The sequence below is a fragment of the Pogoniulus pusillus genome, chromosome 9, assembly GCF_015220805.1.
Source record: "Pogoniulus pusillus isolate bPogPus1 chromosome 9, bPogPus1.pri, whole genome shotgun sequence".
NCBI lineage: Eukaryota > Metazoa > Chordata > Aves > Piciformes > Lybiidae > Pogoniulus > Pogoniulus pusillus.
The window spans coordinates 35,059,893-35,083,003 of record NC_087272.1 but is presented as its reverse complement, the minus strand read 5'-3'; the positions used below and the strand labels follow the sequence as shown (position 1 = coordinate 35,083,003).

At 42.1% G+C, this 23,111-nt stretch overlaps 1 protein-coding gene across 1 annotated transcript; it reads right to left on the bottom strand.

The window, feature by feature from the left end:
• Nucleotides 1-1,902: 1,902 nt before the first annotated feature.
• On the bottom strand, nucleotides 1,903-12,394 carry TMEM33 (transmembrane protein 33). The gene is made up of 8 exons (XM_064149193.1): nucleotides 12,325-12,394; nucleotides 12,156-12,220; nucleotides 10,550-10,644; nucleotides 9,880-10,067; nucleotides 8,899-8,966; nucleotides 8,035-8,168; nucleotides 5,764-5,847; nucleotides 1,903-3,665 (listed from the first exon to the last, which is right to left on the bottom strand). The coding sequence occupies exons 2-8, from the start codon at nucleotides 12,210-12,212 to the stop codon at nucleotides 3,536-3,538; spliced, it is 756 nt and encodes a 251-aa protein (XP_064005263.1). The 5' UTR covers nucleotides 12,213-12,220; nucleotides 12,325-12,394; the 3' UTR covers nucleotides 1,903-3,535.
• Nucleotides 12,395-23,111: the final 10,717 nt, after the last annotated feature.

Below are 23,111 nucleotides of genomic sequence, written 5' to 3'. Positions count from 1 at the left end.
TAGGAACAAATCAGTTCCACCTGGATGCTTGCCGAACTCTTACCTACTTCCTGCTCTGCCAGCACTCTTACATTGCTCCAGGCCAAGTGATCCATGCCTCACCTCTCATCTGTAAAATGGACAAGAACTGTACTGCCTCAATTACCAAGCTCTGCAAATGTAGCAATACCAGTGCTTATTGATGAAAAAGGTCCAACACAGACTGTACAAAGTAACAAGCTACATTATTTGTTTGGAGAGTATTGTCACATATAAAAGTTAGCAGTTCAAAGACTGCTACAATAAATAATGGCTCATAATATATTAAAAAGTCTTAGAATGTGGAAGAAAATATTAACAGATATTGCTCCCCTTGAGCATTCAAAGAGCAAAATATAAACTGACAGGACAAAGATAACAAAAGTATAAAGACAATAAAGGAAAAGATAAGATGCATTAGTGAATGAATTTGTGTGCAAGAAATCCAAACTGGCATTAGCAGCTCATATAAATCAAGCATCAGCACTCACCATGTCTGCACAGGTGAGAACAGGCAAGTCTTAGGCTGGAGCATCACATCTACAGCAAGCTTGTGCACAGCAAGGAGCAGGTCTACCCACAGAATCAATGCAACAGTGTCTTAACTTACGAAAAGCAATGCAATAAAAGCAATCAGCAGTGTGATTTATAGCAGTGGAAACAATTACAATGTTAGGTAGACAACTGTTCCATTGCTAAGTTTTTCTACTACCATTGCCACAAGCTCTGCATCATGGCTAGCTGTTGACAGCACAACAGTACGAACATACAGGTCTTTTCCACCACAAAAATCTCGAGCTATCAGGACACAACCAACATTTTGTGTGTTTGATTTAGTTGTTTGTACAGAAACAGTCACAAACTCTTGTAAGGAAGCAGGCACAAGCACTGGATGATTTTGCCAGCATTGTGGAAACTCAGTGTTATCACTTAGGCAGCCTAAATGTCCCAGTAAAAATCAGTTGATACAGAGTGTAGGTCTGTTGCCCTGATTATTTTGGTTCAAAGCTATCTTTACTTCATTGTTTCACATTTTCTTGGCAGATCAGAGAGGTTAAGTTTTACCAAACAATGAGTAAATGCCAGGCCTTGCTTGTCAAGCACCTCCTTGCAAAGAGAAGAACATACTACTAGCCAAACCAAATCAGATCCCATTTGTGAAACATCTTCCTTCTCTTGATACATTTTTAAGACTTAACAAGTTCTACTTGGAGCTTTACTCCACAGCACTGTCTTCCAACACTCTATTTGCAGAAATCTCAATCACTTACTCTTTAATCTTCCTTGTCTGTTCAAAGAGCTGGATGTCAAGACTTTTCATCCTTCAGTTATAGTTGCAATACATCAAATCCCACTTAAGACTTCAAATTTAGTAACAGCATAAAATTAAAGGCGAATGCTGCAGTCTTGGACCACAGATTTTTTTCAGATGTAGCATATTACTTTGCTTACACTAATTACAAAAGTATTTATTTGCCTCCACTCCCAATATGGGGGACCAACTTAGATGATCAAATAACTGAGCAAAATCTGATGTCACTACTCAGAAAAATACATCCTGTAACATGAAAAAGGGTGTAGAACAGTGCTGAAAAAGTGAAATGGTAGTAAGTAGGTCTAGGTTTCTGCTCTGAATCACTGCCATTGTTACAGTGCTTATTTTTGGGTTAAACTTTGAATAGAAGGCTCTAAATTTTTGCCATTCAGAAGGCAAAAATTCCCCATAAAGTAACTTAGAAACACACACAAGCCATTATGTCCCAATTCTGAAGCAGCAGTGGGAATATAAGACCATGCACACAGTACAGCATTCTGCTCAACTTCCAGGTTCAAGCACCAGTATGTTGTGTTAGAGAGAAAATAAGCTTGGAAGAGCCTAGCAAGTTACATTTAACACTCCTTTTATTGCAGTAGAAATTTTAGTTTTTATAAAATCCTCAAATTACAGGATATACATATAGTCAATCTCCTTCCAAATGTTTAGCAGCTGGAGAGCATTACTGCATGCAGTCGCTTCTGCAGTGTGCAAGTGTTCTATAAATAGCTGATAATGTTCAGAGAGCAAGACAAGTAGTCAAAGAATAACATATTCAGTTACCAATTGGTTCATCAGTACCAAGAGGTTGAGCAAAAAAAAGTTTATAAATACATGGCTCTGATCTAGCAAACTATTACATCTGGAAATTCTGAATGATATCCACATCACAAAATAAAGAGAACTCAACAGTTACAGGAAAAGACTTTGCTTCAAGACTGGTTTTGGAAGTGTTTCACAGAAGATTTCCCCGACCAAGGAAGAGCAGTCAAGGGCAGTGCTAGAGAGGTTTACAAAAGGCCAGTGAAACCCATTTAAACCTATGCAGTTAGGACACTAACATTAATTACAGATCAGGCAAATCCTTTGCCTTGAATTTATGGAAAGAAGTTGTGTTCACCCAGATAATATTCTTTTCCCATGACATACCTTTCAGCATAATCAGCACTCGATGCAATATTCACTGCTGTAGTCATGACACTAGCTTCAGATAAGTGATCAGATGAATTTACACCAAAAAAATCCTACACCCATTTGTTTCAGAAGCTGCCTAAACAGGTGCAATCCTTTATGCAAATTTCCCATCACAATGAGAGTCTCAGAAAGTGGAAGAACAATTTATATAGAGCTAGCTACAGATTCATTTTCTAAGAAGCTGACATGCTTGAGTTACTGCAGTCTCATATCTGTGTAGACACAGGAAGAAACCTGCAATGATTCTGCAAAAGTTACTTCATTTACATTGATTAGTTCACTTAAGAGATGCCTAAAAGTTTAAGCACTGCATCTTTGTCTGAAAAGCCTACAGATCAGCAATTTGGCTTGGTAAAACAACTCATTATGACAAAGTAACTACTCAGTTTTCCATGATTGGTCTTGAGATTACTTCCAATAACGTAAGACACATCACAAGGTAGAAACTTAAGAACTCTAAGTAGCAGTAATAAAAATTAGCCTGTCCTTCAGGAAGGTGTTTACTGTGTCAAGCTTGACTGAATTTAAGTAAATAGATCCAATTCCAAGTGGGCCACACTGAGTAATTTAGACAAAATGGTTCTACAGATACATGTAGTAAGCAGAAGAATACTGTGCAATGTGTACTGCATAGGTATGCATACCAACTGCTATACACTTCAGGCATCCTACAGTAGCTACAGTTCCAAAGATATAACTTTACTGAGAAAAGACCAAGTTTTAAGCTCAAGCAATCCTTAATTCCTATAAAAACCAAAACTCTCTATGTCTGGGCATGTTTTGGGTCAGATGCAGTTATATTTTTTCCCCACCAATTAGCAATACAGAAATTTTAAGTTTCCATGACTTACTTTTGATATGCTAAATCTCATAATATCTCCAAGAAAAGCATATAGACATTTTTATACAGCCTGGAGTGAGATCAGTGTAAAAACCAGGAATTCTTAATCATCAGCAGAAGTGCCAGCTGCTCATAATGTTCACAAAACACAAGTGCCTGGAATTTGGCTATGCAACAGTTGGTGCCAATCTGCTTATAAAGGAAATGCTGCTGAGGCATAGTCTTCTTACAAAAACAGGGCAGGCAGGCTTCATTATTAAGTGTTCAACAACAATCCTCAGCTCAGTGAAGAGAGTCCTGAAAAAAAAGTCAGATTTAAATAGTTTAGAAAAAATAATCTTACAGCAATTATCAGAACTAAGCATTGTTTAAATCTTTTTTTCATTCAATTTTCTCAGCACCTCCCATAGACACACCCTAGAGTTAGCAACTTCTTTAGATCAACTTGGTGCTGAACTCCTGCAAGAGCTTCAAAATTCCTGTCTTTTAACCATTAACATTTAACTTAAGCGCAGCAGCTTCCAGCTGAGGTTGTATGTAAGGACAGCAGAAAAAATTCCACCTTCATGCAAAAAAGACAGCAAGAAAAAGAACATCTACTATTAAAAAAACCCAAAATACACAGTAATGCTGTATCAGAAAACATGTAAGGATTTGGGAGGCAACTGTGTGTTTGCACTGAATGCAAGAACTCTGTGCTCCAGAAGCAACCACGAGAAGATATACACGAAAAATAAACCCCACAACATCATCGTCCTTTAAAACTACACAAATGCCAGCAGAAAATCTTGGATAAACTAGAATCGTAGAATAGAATCAGTCAGGGTTGGGAGGGACCACAAGGATCATCTAGGTCCAACCCCCCTGACATGACCAGGGACACCCTACCCTAGAGCAGGCTGCCCACAGCCTCATCCAGCCTGGCTTCAACCCATGGGCAACCCATTCCAGGCTTTCACCACTCTCATGCTGAACAACTTTCTCCTCACATCCACTCTGAACCTACCCACCTCCAGCTTCACTCCATTCCCCCTAGTCCTGTCACTCCCCGAGAGCCTAAAAAGTCCCTCCCCAGCTTTTCTGCAGGCCCCTCTTTCCAGTCAGGGAACTAGTTTTCTTGAAAGCTAGTCTTAGTATTGCATAACAAAACAATTTTGAGATATAGAAGTAGTAAAGTACCTTCATAGAGATTTTTCTGGTTTAAAAAAAAAATTGTGTAAATAATTTTAAAACCCACAAAACAGACTAAAGAAAACCAAATATGCACTAAGAAGGAACAATGGATTTATTACAAAGCAGTTGGGAAAAGGAGAGGGTTTGCTGAGGGAGCTGGGATTGTTTAGCCTGGAGAAGAGGAGGCTCAGGGGTGACCTTATTGCTGTCTACAACTACCTGAGGGGTGGTTGTGGCCAGGAGGAGGTTGCTCTCTTCTCTCAGGTGGCCAGCGCCAGAACGAGAGGACACAGCCTCAGGCTGTGCCAGGGGAAATTTAGGCTCTAGGTGAGGAGAAAGTTCTTCACTGAGAGAGTCATTGGACACTGGAATGGGCTGCCCAGGGAGGTGGTGGAGTCGCCGTCCCTGGGGCTGTTCAAGGCAAGGTTGGACGTGGCACTTGGTGCCATGGTCTATCCTTGAGCTCTGTGGTAGGGGGTTGGACTTGATGATCTGCGAGGTCTCTTCCAGCCCTGATGATACTGTGTGTGAGTTAAGTTTCATTCTCTGACCTGTCTTTGCATACTGTAGCAGCTAAAGCCACTTTCTTGGTACACTAGCAAATAATTTTCTAATTAAGTACTGATGAGACTGGAAAGTGTGTTCACAAAATCTTAACACTCTACAGTACTTGCCATGAGATAAAAAAAATAAGAAAACACTAAACTGAACAAATCCTCACAGAAATATTTAATGCAATAGTAGTGGTTGGATCAACTTCCAAATGAAGTCAATAAGGCTCTAATTCAATTATCATTAACCTGATTTATGAATTTAATTAAAAGAAATAAAGAACATCCTTAAGGTCATCTACAGGTTTGGTGTTTTTTTTCCTCCTGTTGACATCACACAAGCTCCTAAGTGCGTGTTGATGTAAGACTTAGCCTCAAGTAGGGTTGGAATCTAAAAATAAAGATATCTTTCTGTTGCAAAGCAAATAAAATTATTTTCCTCTCCCAAAGCATAGCTTTAGTTACACAAACACTTTCTGAAAGCTTAAAGTTCTGGTAGATGAAACAACAGCAACTCTGAACCAGCATTTTAAAACATTCAGGTGTATTCCACACTCTCTCACTACCATTTGCAAATTTAGTATTATGAGTTACGTATTCCCTTTAGAATGAAAAAATTTGAATGCTTTAACACTCTGCAGCTGAACTTTCAAGATCAATGCAGCGCTTACCGACAGTATGGATTTCGCCGAGAGGAGTAGCGTAGTGTGAGAAATCTGTAGTAAATGAATGGCTGGAGCAGACTACCTTGGCCACTGAAAGGAAAGACAGAAATAGAGCTTAATACTGATAAACAAACAGAAAATCCCTAAGCCGAAACATAGAATCATCATTGGCTTTTTGCAATAAATGAAAACTATTTGAGCTCAAAAAAGCCCTACTACATTGGGGTCACATTGGTTCAGATAATCTAGATCTGAGAAGATGAAGTGCATAACCATACACTTATTAAAGCAAAGACTTACATTATAGGATAAAACTGCTCAATGAAGCAGTTAAGTGCTGTTCTTGTACTGATGATACTTATAAAGCTTTTTTATACTGCCTCACTTCTGCTGATGGACAAAGAATCATGGAAGTGATCACAGAATGTTAGGTATTGGAAGGGATCTCCAAAGATCATGTCCAACTTGCCTGCCAAAGCAGGATCATCTAGAGGAGGCCACACAGGAATGCATTCAGGTGACTTTTGAAATTCTCCAGAGTTGGTGGACACCTGTCCAGTATTAAGAAAAAGCCTGCTGGTCAAGTACAGAAATCAGTTGACATCAGTCCAGCTACAGTGAGCTTCTGCAGCTCTAATCGTAGTGCTTTGAATGTCTGGACCATAGTACCCTTTGCAAAACTTTTCAGAACACACTGGGACTATTGCAGATGTATTGAGATATTAATGCCAAGCTGCTATCTATTGCAGATGTATTGAGATATTAATGCCAAGCTGCTATCTATTGCAGATGTATTGAGATATTAATGCCAAGCTGCTATCTATTGCAGATGTATTGAGATATTAATGCCAAGCTGCTGTCAGTTTCAGCTACAAGGAAGTCAGGTTTTGATACTTCATAAAGCTGCTGTTTCACAGAGAGTGCTGTAAAATGGTAAAAGGGTACTGTACAAACCACACACAGCTAAGCACTGAAATGATGCAAGTTTAATTGTAGTGATTAAAACATAAGCTTAAGTCCTGTTTGAATATGACAGTTGCAGTAACCAGAGCTTCTTGGGTATGAGCAGTTTTAAGCAAAGTGGAATCCTCCAAGAAGGCCACTCAAGACAAATGCTCTCAGTGTGCTATGGCTTGCATAGAACAAAGGTGTAATTCCTTCTTCAAATTGACCCAGGTCCGAGTGACTGATAGGTTATTATGCCTATATGACTTCAGTAAGGTTCCAACATGCATATGCTCAAGATCCCTGTGGTGGGTTTAGACCACTTAAGAGTTTGGGATTTACCCTCAAAGGTAAACGACCACACTAGCCAGAATTTTGGAAGTAAAATTAAATCATTATTTACCAAGTAGGCTAAATAAAAGGCAATAAGCATATAAAAATACACAACTACAACTAGACAAAAGCCCAGCTAAATCTCCTGTAAAAATCCAGACTTCAATGGACAAGAAGTCCAGACACCTCCCCATGTGGACACTGCAGCCTGCAAGGCTACGTTGTCTTACCTCACTACTGCAATGTAACCCAAACAATGTTTTGGTGCAGTGCAGGCAAGGCCAGAGGCAGAGAAACAGTGGTGAAAAACAACCAAGCAAACAAGAACACCCTGAACCTCAAATTCTATATAAAAATAACAACCCAATGAAATGGGATAAATTTATCTCTTATATTCTGTTCAGCCTCCTTTTGGGACCTACTCTGAATTCTCCAGAAAAATTTATTTACAGTTTAGGGCCCCAGTGTTAAAACTGTAACAATCCCCATAATTAACTCAACAGGCCGCACAGCAGACAAAATTAAACAGCATAAGGGAGAAAAAGAGATAAGGGTCACTGGTCAGAAGTAACACAGGACATAACCTACTCCTTGTTGCACACTTCTAGCAAAAGGAAATTTCATGCCACTTAAATTTCTGGAATCTAATAGTGGAAAAAAGAACTGACTTTCAATGAAGCTGCAGATCTTAATATTCTGTTGCACTCACTAAAATTAAACTTACTGAGCAGTGTTGGAGAATGCAAATTACAGGCCTGTTTCATTTGACCCAACAATGTCACCCATGCTATGAAAATCAAGGGGTTTTGGTGCTCAGTTTTATTGGAATGAATGCTTTTTAGTTTTGTGACTACCAATTTAATTCTCAGAACAAAATTACAAGCCTTGGTCAACCAGAACCACATAGATAGAGATCTATGACCCATAGAGAGCTCGACTGCAAAAAGTAATCTTGTGCAGAAAGTATCTAATTCTGAAAATATTTATGGTAATTCTTACCTGAAGAGCATAAAAACTGTAGCTGGCATCAGGAAGATTTCATTGCAAGCAATGAATTTTAGAATATTCTGTTGATTAGCACTCAGTTTGTCCAAAAGATTTCTCAGAAAGGGCACACTGTTTGAACTTCGTGCCTTGAAAGAAGAGTATGAGAAAACATGCACATTACATCCACTTTCTCTAGCACTGATAAATCAAAATACTAATTCTCATTTGAGACTCATTTCAGCACTTCAAAACTAAATCCTTTAAAGTGATTGATATCAATATCCAAACAAAAACTACCAGAAACTTTGAACTCTAATTACAGAGTCCCATGAAAAACATGAGGCATTGCATTCCTTCACCCACCCATTTGAGATCTAAGTGCACAGAGAAAGCCACTAGCCTTATTCTGTCCACTGGGAGGAAGTACCTATGGTAGCAAGATGATCCAGTTAGGAACACCAAAGGCTGGAGTTACATTAAGCTGCACAAGGCAGTTCATTAAGCAACAGGTCCAGCTGCTTGCTAGCCTTACCCTGCAGTTTGTTCTGTTATGCTTCTACTAGAATAGGATATTAAATTTCACAGGCTGTGTTTGGCTTGAAAAGACATGTCTTAAGTTTCAACTTAACTGTGACATAGCTTTGCTTCCTTCAAAGAACAGCATTTCAAGAAATTTACTAAATGTCAACTCCAACAAATCCAGTCATAACAGCAGGGGGGTCCAAGCCCCCAAAGAGACTTCTCAAATTCTGCACGCTGAGATCCTGTACTGCAATTTCACCCTAGGTCTTCTAAGTGACACCACAGCTGCAACAAAAACCTGCTTATAAACCCCTAAAATACAAACAAATTAATTGCATCACACATCATACTTACGTCAAGAACCTTCTTCGTGTATGTGGCAGCATGAAGCAAAGAGAACAGCAGAACTGGAAAGATACTCACTGAAGCAAGCGATAAGGAGAATTAGAGGCTGCATGAGTGCTTCATTTCATAGTGTTATGCTAACACACAAGCCATAGCTTGATGGCTCTTTCCAAGAGGTGGGTTTGAATGACCTCTACTGGATTAGGAGATGGGTATATATGTCCAACATCTACATTCATAGCTCTTCCCTTTGCTTCTTACACCTCTTTACCATGCTTTTTTGTTAACTTTGAAATGTATATGCAGAGAACAACACACACTTTTATGCAGCACTGCATGTCCACTGAAACGCATGAAGACCCAACTGAGTTTACTACTTAAATCTATCAAATGCACATGTGGCAATGTTTGTGTTTTTTATTAACACATCCTACCAAATGCATTTCTTTACCAAAAAACATGCAGCTGCCAGCCACTCAGATTTTAGAGAACAGGAACATAAAATTTCTCTGCTAGAGGAATGTCTAAGAGCAGAACAGTAAGCAGATACAAAGTGGCACAAAGTCAGTTCTTGCATGTCACCTTTGACAAGCCACAGGAGTCTTTTTTGCAGACTTGATCTATTTAGTAATTTATCTGAAGTAAGTTTTCCTACATGAAATCTGTCCTGCTTATAGTAAGAAGTCCTATACAAACCCTGTAGTGGTGATAAACTTACCAACTTCTGAAAGTATCATTTGAGGCTGGTCATAAAATCCAAACTTCACTCTCAGAAAAATCTAAGCAGACTGCAGTACACTAGTTCCAGAGGTGATTAACCTAAATATGGATCAATCAACATAAGCCTCTCCTATTTTACATAAATTATGTTCTATAAATAGCAAACATTCCAGTTTAAACTTGTCTTTCAAATCATGGCACAGGTGATGAAAAGTTTCAAGTCTTTCAGATATTTAAAACCATTATGAGGATGACACAAGTAAAGGATACTTGTAACTGGGTAGGAATTCACAAAGATAAGAGAGTACAACAGGTAGTGGCAGCTGTCCTCCAGCAAAGCCTGGGCCAGGAACGCCCTGCTAAGCTGAAAGTGCGGTAGCCTTTGGTGTAGTCGGAGGGCACTAGTTAGAGCATTTGCCAGCAAGGCACGCTGATAAAAGCTCGCTGCTTCATGCAACCTGCAAATCATCAGAGGAGATGTTACCATACGAACCAAGCCCCTGTTCAGAAGTCTTCCACCCTTGGGGATTGCATCACAATCACACAACGCCTTAAGTATTTCTATTATGGTTCATAAGCATAACCAAAATACAACTCAAAAACTGGTAATACTGACTTACTGCAGCTGCATCAACTCCATAGCTAATGATAAAAACATGCATATGCCACTCCTTCACAGTTGCTCACTTCTCAGACACATACAAAAGGATTTTAAACCAATCTAAAGCACAACTGTTCTGGCAAAAAGCATCCAAGTAAACTGAATAATAGAAACTTACCCTTAATCTAAGAGGGTTTTTAACTAATCTAAAAGCCTTTAAGTGTTCTGACAAAAAACATCCAAGTAAACTGAATAGTAAAAACTCTTACATGAAAACAACTCTATGAAAAGGAAGCATAATGACTTTGTAACTTTTTAATGTTATTTTACAATACATACCCTAGAAGAGGCAGGACAAATAAAGCTGAACAGTAAACTGTGAACAAGCGGGAAATCCACATTGCTGTATCCAACTTGTTAGCCATCAGAAATTGCTACATTAGAGGAAGAAAAGAAAAAACCCAACCCCCACAGAAGTTGGTATCTTGGTATTTGCATACAATGAACATTCTTCCCTCCTACATTATATTGCAACCTTCTCCAGCCTTGAATAGAAGTAAATTATAGCTTGAAGTGAAGAGCATCTTTTTGATTTGTAATACTTGACTCTTAGGATGCTATAACCAGGTCAAAAATAGCTAAGCATCTTCAGAACCTAAAAGATCCTTTGTATACTACAAACAAATCCAGTGATAACATCTGTGCAAGCAGTTTTTCTACACAAACCAACCTCACTGGACAGCCAGCTTGAAAAACATAATCGTGCAAGGTCTTTAGATCTGATTTTTACATTTATTGATTCGAGGTTTCTTTCAGATAACACAAGACACACCTGAGGCTAAATCTCTACAGTTTTTGCTGAGGAATGGTGAAAAAAAAACAAGTGGTCAGGCAAAGTTAGCATTCCAACATCTGAAGGAAAGCAGCATCATTTTGGCCTGTATATTCTTGGCCTCCAGAAAGCAAAAATCTTTTAATGGCAATCTAGCACCTCTCCTGTTGCAGTGTCCTTGATCACAGCCTTCTTCACTCATGATACTGTCTCCATATCAGAAAGGCCCTACTGAAACACAGCATGCTTTGGCCACTACATGCCTAAAAGTCAAAATATCAGCTTCCTTTCCCAGAATCATTGAATGGTTTGGGAGATACCTTAAACACCATCTACTTCAAGCCTCCCTGCTGTGGGCAAACACCCCCTCCTAGATTAGGTTGCTCAAGGCCTCATCCAGCTTGGCTATGACCAATTCCAGGGCTGGGAGCCTCCACAGCTTCTCTGTGGAACCTCTTCCAGTGTCTCATCACCCTCATAATGAAAAATTTCTTACTAAGAGCTAATATAAATCAAGCATCTTCCAGTTTGAAGACATTATCCCTCATCCTGTCACTACCTGCCTTTTTACAAAGTCTCTCTCCAGCTCTCCTATAGCCCCCTTCAAATACTGGAAAGCCACTAGAAGCCCAGAGCCTTCTCTTCACATGAAAAAGGTCAAAGCATTTTCCAAAATTTGAACCAGTTTTCGAAGACTGCTCTTTTCTTTTGTTTTTGGACTGGTTTTATGACCACGATCGGAAATGATCCTAAGTAACCTGCAAGTGCCTTCATATCTTTGATATACATCCATATGTCTTACTTGCACAATATAACTACAGACGTACAGCTGACGCCACACAGAATTACTTTTGGAGACGTTTTCCAGAACGACAGCGCAGTTACAGCACAATGTCAATCAGAAAGTGTAAAAGCCTCTTCCCCCTGCCCTAACCCGTGCAGGCAGGCCGCCATAGCATGATTCCAACGCGACCCCACCAACAACAGCACAAGGAGCGACCACGCTGCTAGAGAAGCTCCATAGCAGTCCCGGGACCCCCACGCCCACCCCGCAAAAACTGAGCCAGCACCGCGGCCTACTCGCCCCCAACCCCAAAGCTGGATACTACTCACCACGGCTCCGCCGCCGGCCCCGCCTTGCATGGGCCCATTCTGTGTGGAGTCCGCCATGGCCGCACCTGCGGAGAGAGAAGCGCCTCAGCTGGGGCTGGAAGAGAGGAGACCGCGGCAGTCGCCGCCACCTCCTGAGCTCTGGCTCCAGGCCCGGCCGGCCGCGACCCACCGCAAGCGCCACAGCCGGCACCGCACCACCACCGCACGCTCTCGGATGTGACTCGACGTCACTTCCTGCGGGCCGCGGAGCCTGCCGGGTAATGTAGGCCCCGTGATGTGACGTCCTGCCCGCGCCTGGTGACGTCATCGGGCCGCGCCGGGGCTGCCTGCGCAGCCGGCTGGGCGGTGCCGGGCGGGGCCAGGCTGCTGGGGACGCGCTGGCTTGGGTCCTCGTCCGCGGCCGCAGCTCCTCCTCTGCGGCAAGGCTCTGTGCTGGCTGCTGGCGCCCTGCTGCCTCCAGCAGGGTGAAGGCTTGCTGCGCAGCTCTCCACATAGGTTCTGTGAGGGAGGACTTCGGTGTTGTGACAGTTAACAGGAACAGTATCAGTGCTCGATTCGACCCCGGTCTGGGGACTGTTCGCTCGCTGAGGGCTAATCAGTCTTTCCAGCCATCTAGCAATACGACAGATGTTGTGCTCTTGCACAGCGTAAGAACCATGGGGTCGCGGCTCCCAGACGTACCTGTCTCTAGTTAGGTGATGCTGTGGTAGCGCAGTGGTGTCGCACGAAACCGAAGCGATGTGCAAATGCCGTGTGCCGCCTCAGGCTGTATCCGTGTGTTTCAGAGTCACTGCTGCCCTCTGATAAAACAGGTCTCTTCAACGCCCAGCATGCCCAAGCATTCATACCGTGAGGGGTACTGCGTTCAAAACGAAGCAGATTCAGAATAGTTCCTGAACTCTCAGATCCACTGAGGTGCTGGAAGGTGTCCAGAGAAGGGCAACAAAGCTGGTGAAGGGCCTGTAACAGAAACCTTATGAGGAGAGGCTGAGGGAGCTGGGGGTGTGCAGCCTGCAGAAGAGGAGGCTCAGGGCAGAGCTCATTGCTGTCTACAACTACCTGAAGGGAGGCTGTAGCCAGGTGGGGGGTGGCCTCTTCTCCCAGGCAACCAGCAATAGAACAAGGGGACACAGTCTCAAGCTGTGGCAGGGAAGGTCTAGGCTGGATGTTAGGAGGAAGTTGTTGCCAGAGTGATTGGCATTGGAATGGGCTGCCCAGGGAGGTGGTGGAGTCGCTATCCCTGGAGGTGTTCAAGCAAAGCCTGGATGAGACACTCGGTGCCATGGTCTAGTTGACTGGCTAGGGCTGGGGGATAGGTTGGCCTGGATGATCTTGGAGGTCTCTTCCAACCTGGTTGATTCTATGGTTCTATGATTAAACCTTAAAGCTTAAGGAGTTTTAATCAAGTGCAGGTACATCAGCAATGTTGGCAGAAGGACCAAGCTGGATAGTACAAACCAGAAGCCTGCTATTCACAACATGTCACGTATGCCAGCTGCAGGGTTTTGGAAAGGGTGACTTCACTATTCATCTGACCCTTGTCATAACATTGGCTTCTTTCTTTGTTTTTAATTCTGTGTGCTATGCTGCTCTCACCTGGATCTCTGTAAATCCGGTATAACTCGGCTGAAGTGGTGTCAAGGTGAAAGAAAACAAAGTGTGGGGCCTCAAGACCCACGCGTTGGACTTTTAACTCCTGTAACCTCATGCGGTTTGTAAGCCTGCGTTTCTCTCACGGGTGTGCAGCAGGTTCCCCCTTCTGGCAGCATGGGTTCCAGGACAGTAAGCTTCTAAGCATTCTACAGAATCAGTGTCAGGGGCTGGAAAGGACCTCGAAAGCTCTCAGTCCAACCTCCCTGCCAGAGCAGGATCTCCTATACCAGATCACACGGCAACCTGTCCCAGTGGGTTTTGAATATCTCCAGAGATGGAGACTCCGCAACCCCACTGGGCAGCCTGTTCCAGTGTTCTGTCACCCTCGTGGGTTACAAAATTCCTCCTCGTGTTTAAATGAAGCTTCCTATTCCACCCAGTGCCTGCCCCTTGTCCTGTCATTGGGCACCGCCGTGCAGAGCCTGGCTCCAGCCTCCTGGCACTCATCCTTTACATCCTTACTCTTCCTTTCTCAGTTCTCCTCTGCTATAATATTGCTGATTGAGCAGAGAGGAGGAGGAGCAGGAACTGATTCCTGTGTTGTTAATGATTTGGTTTCTAACAGTTATAAGGGGATTCATCCCGACCACGAAGGGACCAGTTTGCTTTCGCTGGAGATTGATAGTTCAGATATTTAGAAGAGTACTGTTGCAATTGCTGAGGACTTGGCTACCTCACTAGCAGTGTAGTCCCATTGCTCCTCTGTGACAGTCCAACATGATCAGCACAGACATATCTGAAATCGTAACAAACACATCTCTCTCTTTCCCTTCAGAAACTATCACAGAATTATTGATTGCAGCAATATGTGGGGCTGGAGCTCTCCTAAGAAAAGAAAAAAACATTAGGGTTGCAAAGGGCTATGTTTTAGCCTTTTGGACACAAACATATACACCTACCTTCACTCACTTCGATGTCTCAGGAAAGGTAAAATAAAACAGCTTAGTATGCTATCTGTAAAATGAATCATGTATTTTAGAAATAGATAAAAGAAAATACACAGAATCACAGAATTAACCAGGTTGGAAAAGACCTTTGAGATCATTGAGTCTAACCTGTCACCTAACCCTTCTGATTAACGAAACCATGGCACTAAGTGCCTCATCCAGCCTCGTTTTGAACACCTCCAAGGATGGTGACTCCACCATCTCCCTGGGCAGCCCATTCCAATGCCAATAACTCTCTCTGTGAAGAACAAGAAGCTTGACATGAGCAGACAGTGTGAGCTTGCAGCACATAAGGCCAATGCCTGCCTGGGCTGCATCAAAAGCAGCATTACCATTGCCAGCAGATGCAGAAAGGTGATTCTGCCACTTTGCTCTGCTCTGGTAAGACCTCACCTAGAGTACTGTGTCCAGGTCTAGAGCCCTCAATAGAGGAAGGACATGGACCTGGTGGAGCAGATCCAGAGGAGGGCCACAAAAATCATCAAAGGGTTGGAGCACCTCTGCTATGAGGACAGACTGAGGGAGCTGGGGTTGTTCAGCCTGGAGAAGAGGAGGCTCATGGGGAGACCTAATAGCAACCTTCCAATACCTGAAGAGGGCTGCAAGAAGGCTGCAGAGAGACTGTTTGTAAAGGCCTGCAATGACAGGATGAGAAACAATGGCTTTCAGCTAGAGCAGAGCAGGTAGTCTGGGAGAAGAGACCAACCCCTACCTGCCTACAGCCTCCCTTCAGGTAGTTGTAGACAGCAATGAGCTCTGCCCTGAGCCTCCTCTTCTGCAGGCTGCACACCCCCAGCTCCCTCAGCCTCTCCTCATAGGATTTGTGTTCCAGGCCCTTCACCAGCTTTGTTGCCCTTCTCTGGACACGTTCCAGCACCTCAACATCTCTCTTGAATTGAGGGGCCCAGAACTGGACACAGCACTCAAGGTGTGGCCTGACCAGTGTTGAGTACAGGGGAAGAATAATCTCCCTGGTCCTACTGGCCACACTGTTCCTGATGCAGGCCAGGATGCCATTGGCTCTCTTGGCCACCTGGGCACATGTGTTTTCAGACGAAATCTTATGCAAAACCCCATCTGTAATATGAAGCCACTTTGAATACCCAAAGAAGAAGGACACTTTTGTGGTGTTTCAAATGAATTGCTGAGAACCTCATTACAGACACTACGGAAACAACATTAGAAACAACAGTTATTGATGAACAAATGTTGACAGCCATAACAAATGTTTTATAGAACAAGTATTTTGCATTGCTGCTTGTTTTAAATGTGAGATTTTGGGGTTTGTCTTTTTTTTTATAGCAACATCAGCAGGAGCATGCAATCTCTTGTGGTCTCCAGCAGCCTCAATTCTCAGTCACTGTGACAGAAACTACTGCAGCACTGTTTAGACGATGTTCACCACCTTGCAGCACAGAGCACTTGAAGTTCAGATAATGATTTATCTGTTTTGTCCTTCTTGATTTGAAAGAAGGGACTGTTGCTAGCATCTGTATACTCTTTTCATTTATTTCAAATAAAAGAGAGAACATTCCTCCAAGGACTGCAGCTCCTCATTGCCAAACTAGCTCCATTCTTTGTATCAGTAGCGTATAACGCAAAGCTAAAACAAGTTTTTATGCAAAGCTGTAATGAACAATTTGGTTCTTGTTTGTGGTTATCTCAAGCTGGCTGTCCAAATCTCAAGAAACAATAAAGGACATTGGGTCAATGCCTGTTCCATTTTTCACAAAAAGAAACAGAAGTCTTCTGTCTCTCTCCACCAGATTGCTTTGTGATTTTTGCTGGATGGTCTGTAGCAATATCAGACATGGTCTTCTTTCTTTTCCCTCGCAGCTGGAGTTTCCATTTACTCATCTTTCCTGGAAGTATTACCCTTTTAATTGCTGAGTGCCTGCTAAAGCAGTGAAAAAGAGAAACCACGACCTTTATGAAGAGGTGCAAAATAGGGAAATATTCGTTCCAGTTCTGTTCTGTGACAGCATTTTCAGAGCTTTCAGCCTTTTGGTGTATCTCTGCATTATTGTGATACACAGAAAGGGTGACTGATGGAACAAAAGACTATGATAAATTTATATATATCTTTTAAAGGAGGTAACTTCTTTGAGGGTGACAGAGTGCTGGAACAGGCTGCCTGGAGAGGTTTTGGAGCCTCCTTTTCTGGAGATTTTCAAAATCCTCCTGGACAAGTTCCTGTGCAACCTGACCTAGGCAAGCCTGTGTTAGCAGGACATTGGACTGGATGAGCTCCAGAGGTACCTTTCAACCCCTAGCATTCTATGATTCTAGGAACACCCAAGTAACAAAGATAGAAGACTGAAAGTATGGAACAAGGCTTGGCATATGACTGAAAGAGAGAGCCCTTGTATTGTATTTGCAGTGCCCAGCCCATTAAGAATGTGACAAATACTGGAAACTTAAGAATGGAAATAAACATGGTCAAGTGTTCTGGAAATAAATGCAAGGAAGATTAAAAAGATTTCAGCATTCTGCAGCAAGAGATTGTATCAGCAAATGGAGGAACACAGTGAATTATAGATGTGAACTTTCGACTACCTGTACTGCCTCATTAGCAATACAGCAGCAAGAAAGATTGATAAGCATCCACTTGCAAGCTTGGAGTATCTGGAGGTGTATTGATCAATGCTGAGTTGTTAGTAAAAGGCTCCTTTTCTTCCACAGCAGGGTACAACAAGGGAATAAGAAGCCAACAAGGGACAAAACCCCAAAGCTGTGATCTTCCACAGGAAGTTCAGTTCATGATGCAAGGCAGGTTAGCTGTATGCATGCAGAGAAATTGTTCCCTTTCTGATATGCTGTCCTGTGTGAACTGAGGAAAAACACCCTCTAAGTTTGGCAAGAGTAACACTTGACACTGTACTGCCTTCATATCTAAAAACTAATCACACTGTAATTGTGTTCCAGTCTTTTTCTACATTTCTGCCACTCAGTGTAAGCAGATGTTTGTGGCTCAGTAATGAGGGTTACAAGCTGTATAAGGCTGAATGAAAATGAACAGCCAAGAAATTTTCTGCTTTTATCTGCAGATGGCTCAAGCTAAAGACTTCCTTCAGCATGCTCGCTGCAGGGGAGTTGGACTAGATAGAGATCCCTTCCAACCCAAACCTTTTTTATGATGGGTACCAGCCAGGATGTGGGGAATCCCAATCCACTAAGATGCATTCTCACAATTACAGCAGATGTAGGGAGTGGACATTTTTTGTTCTCTGCACCCTCAAAGCTGCCTCTGCTTTCAGCCACAAGCATCTTTACATTTTTTTTTCATGTCTGTCAGTATCATTGCACTCTTAAGACCATTGCAAAGGCATCCAAACAATAAATGGCTTACAGGTGTGTGTAGAAATCTTTACTAAATTAGACTCATAGAATCAAGTTGGAAGAGACCTCCAAGATCATCCAGGCCAACCTAGTACCCAGCCCTGGCTAATCAACTAGACCATGGCACTAAGTGCCTCAGCCAGGCTTTGCTTGAACACCTCCAGGGATGGCGACTCCACCACCTCCCTGGGCAGCCCATTCCAATGCCAATCACTCTCTCTGCCAACAACTTCCTCCTAACATCCAGCCTAGACCTCCACCAACACAACTTAAGACTGTGTCCCCTTGTTCTGTTGCTGCTTGCCTGGCAGAAGAGATGAACCCCCCCTGGCTACAGTCTCCCTTCAGGTAGTAGAGGAGGCTTCATAAAGAAGCTGTTGATTTTTGATGATAGCTTTTACACAATCCAATAAGCTTCCTACCCTGGGTAGGTTCCACTGATCTCATTTATTGTGTTATATACAATCTTGATCTTTTACCATTGACTCCAGGCATTGCTTTTCCTTACAGATAAACTCAGAAATTAGTAACTTCCTGCATTCTTTGTAAGCTCCTCTTCGGAAATCCAGTCACAGAAAACTGGATGGGTGATGACGTGATGGGGATATAGAGTGATTTGCCATTGGAATGGGCTGCCCAGGGAGGTGGTGGAGTCACCATCCCTGGATGTGTTCAAGAAAAAGCCTGGATGAGGCACTTAGTGCCATGGTCTGGTTGATTGGCCAGGGCTGGGTGCTAGGTTGGCCTGGATGATCTTGGAGGTCTCTTCCAACCTGCTTGATTCTATGAATTTGGAAATAGTTTTAAAGTTTGGTATTTGGTATTAAATTGCTCAAACACAGTGGACTGATGTCTTTCATTCGTTGTTGTTTGTCCATTCACAGCCTATCCAATGCCAAACGTAGGAGGCAAACGCTCCAAGGGTTGCAGTTTATGTAATTAATGTATTTAATAATGTAATTATGTAATTAATGCAGTTTGTGTAAATTAGTTTGGTTTTGTTGTTGTTGTTTCAGTTTGGTTTATTCTATATAAATTCATTAGAAGAATCTAGGTTTATAATCACTGCCTCCCCCCAAAAAAAGTGTATATGCATATCGTATCTGGGTTTTTTTTTTTGTGGCCATTGGCAATCAGTAAGAGTTTAGAACTTAGAACAGATAAAGAATACATGGAAAGACAAACAGGTTAATTAGATTTGTCCTTCCAAACAGTCATAGGTAAAGTCCATCCATTTAAATCTGATCTAATCGTGTGCTGAAGTGGCGTGAAATTGAATGAAATCAAGCTGCCCGTATCCCATGAAATGTTCTTACTGAGATACAAAAATCCTCAAGGATACCAATTAGTCAGATAGCCTACTGATAAACCAAGGATAAATTTCTCACCCAGTCATACTACTTCAAATTTATCTCTTGACCATGGTGACTGGTAATGGAAGAGTATTCTTTGAGGCTCATAACTCCTTATTGAATTCAGCCTTCCGTGTTACAACTTTTGCAGGAAAGAGCTATCTTACATTTCTTCTTGGGCAATTTTGGTTGCTTATATATAGCCACTAGTGATTACTTTATTGGGAAGGTACAATACAAGGAGGTTAGGGTTCAAGGGAGATATCTGGCCTCAGAGAAAGGAAATTGTAAGCAATCTAGAGGAGGTCACAAGTCAAATGAAGAGTTAAACAGAGAGCAAGGTTATTGACATGGATGACAGCTTCTGAAATCTAATAGTCAGTGGTGTATCAGTCAGTGGCATGGGAAGGGAAGCACAGGGAATTCAGGGTGCTCACTGCTAGCTTCTTCACTGAGGTTTAATGATACTTTCAGTGAGTTAGGCCATTTATTCTTACTGGTAGGAACATTGATGAGTTGCACACTTCTGATAAGGACACAAAATGTCCTTATTCTCTTTTTTCCTAATCAAAATATATGACAGAGATTAAAAAAAAATAATTAATATCATTTGTCATATTTAAGATTATATTACACTTATCCCAGGACTGTTACAGACAGTTCTTCTCTGGCACCTTTGTTTTAATCTTCATGGATGACATTTTGGGAGAGGGTCTTAGTTAAAAGCCTTGAAATATTAAAAAGTCTGTGCAAGCATCTCTTGTGATTCCTTCAGAGTAATTTGTCTGCAGCAAGAGGCAATGTGCAGATGTACAGTTTGAAATAACTCTGAGAACAGATAAAATAACACAGCAAAACAGTTCTGAAAGTCCACCTAATGCAACAGAATTCACTGACTTCTTGAGTAATTAGTATCCTGATAAGGATGCTTAAAGGAAGAGAAGCCCCACCTGTGCTCAGTATAAATCATCTGATAGCCCATGGGGGAGGCAGAAGCTATGAGCTGTCTTCAGCAGGTAAATAAAAAACGAGTGAGGTGTTATGAATTATGCAGAATTGTAACCTGTATTAATTTTGGTATGCAGGTGATGATTGTTCCTAACTATGAAGATTGTTTAATAACATTAAATGTCACCAGAAAACTTCATTGCAATGTGTGAAATGCAGGGTTTGGATATTTATACACACAGGGAACAGGCAACCTAGAACATTGAAGAAATAACTAGCAAATTATAACAAGCATTAACTCTTTAGGAAAGAAAATCTTGCAGTGAGATGCTGTTGGCTCTTGAGGGAGACCTGAGGGGCTCCTGTCTGCTATGAAGGCAGAAGGCACAGTAGAATCTAGTTACAGAATTTCTTACAAGGAGGCTTTGAATATTTACTCACAAAAGAGCATCAGACAATACCCAAGCACCTGAAGGGAGTTCTGTAGGTGTCTGGAAAGTCGTTGCAGGCAAAGCAGAGCCTAATGTGGCAGGGCAGAGCAGGCAAAAGCAAAAGCCTATTTCTTGTTTGCCTGAATGCAATGGCCCCTTTGGCCACAGAGGTTCACCAGTCAGAACGGCACCCTGCCAAAATATGCCAATGTGCCAGGGTAGCTCTAGGCTGGATATTAGGAAGAAGTTCTTCCCAGAGAGAGTGATTTCCCATTGGAATGGGCTGCCCAGGGAGGTGGTGGAGGCACCGTCCCTGGGGGTCTTCAAGAAAAGACTGGATGAGGCACTTAGTGCCATGGTCTAGTTGATTGGTTAGGGCTGGGTGCTAGGTTGGCCTGGATGATCTTGGAGGTCTCTTCCAACCTCGTTGATTCTATGATTCTATGATTCTATGTTAGGTGAAGCCAAGGCTTGCTTTCCCTTATTTGGGAAGAATAAGTCTGGGCAAGTCTTGGACCCTCAAAGTGGGTGTCTCCAAGCCTTTTGTCTTCTCCATGTGCTCTGCTTCCCCCCTCCAGCAGAGGGAAGGGGCTCTAAATTTTTGCCCCTCACTGTGGAGCTGGAAACACAAGACTCTTAGAAGTGCCTAGAATACAAGTCACCAAGCAAGAGGAAGGCCTGTGCTGTCCCCAAGCACAAGGTAAAAATTCTTGCCTTTTATCTACATTTCCAAACACCAATCTCTCAGGCTTCATTGGATCATTCCAAACATTCACTGACCCTGGATGTATTTAAGGGTCGTTTGGATGTCATAGAATCATAAAATCAACCAGGTTGAAAGAGACCCCCAAGATCATCCAGGCCAACCTAGCACCCAGCCCTAGCCAGTCAACTAGACCATGGCACCGAGTGCCTCATCCAGGCTTTGCTTGAACACCTCCAGGGACGGTGCCTCCACCACCTCCCTGGGCAGCCCATTCCAATGCCAATCACTCTCTGGCAAGAACTTCTTCCTAACATCCAGCCTAGACCTTCCCCAGAACAACTTGAGACTGTGTCCCCTTGTTCTATTGGTGGTTGCCTGGCAGAAGAGACCACCCCCCACCTGGCTACAGCCTCCCTTCAGATAGTTGTAGACAGCAATGAGGTCTGCCCTGAGCCTCCTCTTCTCCAGGCTGCACACCCCCAGCTCCCTTAGCCTCTCCTCATAGGGTAGTGGTGCTTAGGGGTATGATTTAAGGTGAATCTTGTAGAGTAAGGTTATAGATTGGACTTGGTGATCCTGAGGGTCTTTTCCAACCTGGTTGTTTCTGTGATTCAGTGATTACATATCCATCTTTGGCCTCCTTTTGGAACTATTTTGGGCACCAGGCAAGTCAAGCAAGTCAGAACCTTGTTCACCAAATGTAATCCCAAAATGAGCCTTTCCTCAGTACCATATTAATGCTTAATTTATATCATGTATATAAATAAGGTGTGTATATATATATCTATATAATGCTTAATTTATATCATGTATATAAATAAGGTGTGTATATATATATCTATATAATGCTTAATTTATATCATGTATATAAATAAGGTGTGTATATATATATCTATATAATGCTTAATTTATATCATGTATATAAATAAGGTGTGTGTATATATATATATAATGCTTAATTTATATCAGGTATATAAATAAGATGTATATATATAGAATATATATGTAATAAGGTATATATACCTTATTATCAGGTGTAGCTGAGCTAACAGTCTTAAATATGAAGAGAGAGCAAGTCATGGAACTTGCACTCTTGATACTCACAGGGACTTTGGGCCAGGGCATCAATTATTCACCCAATTAATATGACACCATCTATCATGGCTAAGGTAAGGATGCTGTCAGAACTGTAGAACTCAAAATGTAGTAACCATAACAGGTCTTGGCTCTCCAAATTAAATATTCCCAAGAAGATTTCTCCAATGTGCCTTCATTTGTGTAGACATCACAATCTTTAAAGAAACCAATAACATTTTTTTCCAGAACAGATATGAATATTGATAATATTTGCTAGTCTGATGACCTTTCTGTCCCATACTGGCAGTGTACATACACTTCTAACTATTAAATATGATCAGGCTATTTTAGAACAGTTTTAAGCCTCAGGCATAAACCACAAAATTTCATTCTTCTCACCTGTGAGCATCAGCAATAAAATGCAGTAAAATAAAACTTGTGTCAGACAAATGTTTATCTGTCTTGGCTTTGCCTATCATAGGATTTATCACTGGAAAATAATC

Bases quoted from the DNA above. Each gene is read 5' to 3' on its own strand.
- TMEM33 (XM_064149193.1), bottom strand. From the start codon at position 12,212: ATGGCGGACTCCACACAGAATGGGCCCATGCAAGGCGGGGCCGGCGGC. The intron at 10,645-12,155 runs GTGAGTAGTATC...CCTCTAATGTAG, and splicing joins GGGCCGGCGGCGGAGCCGTG to CAATTTCTGATGGCTAACAA. The intron at 8,169-8,898 runs GTAAGTATGATG...TCTTCTTTCAAG, and splicing joins ACACGAAGAAGGTTCTTGAC to GCACGAAGTTCAAACAGTGT.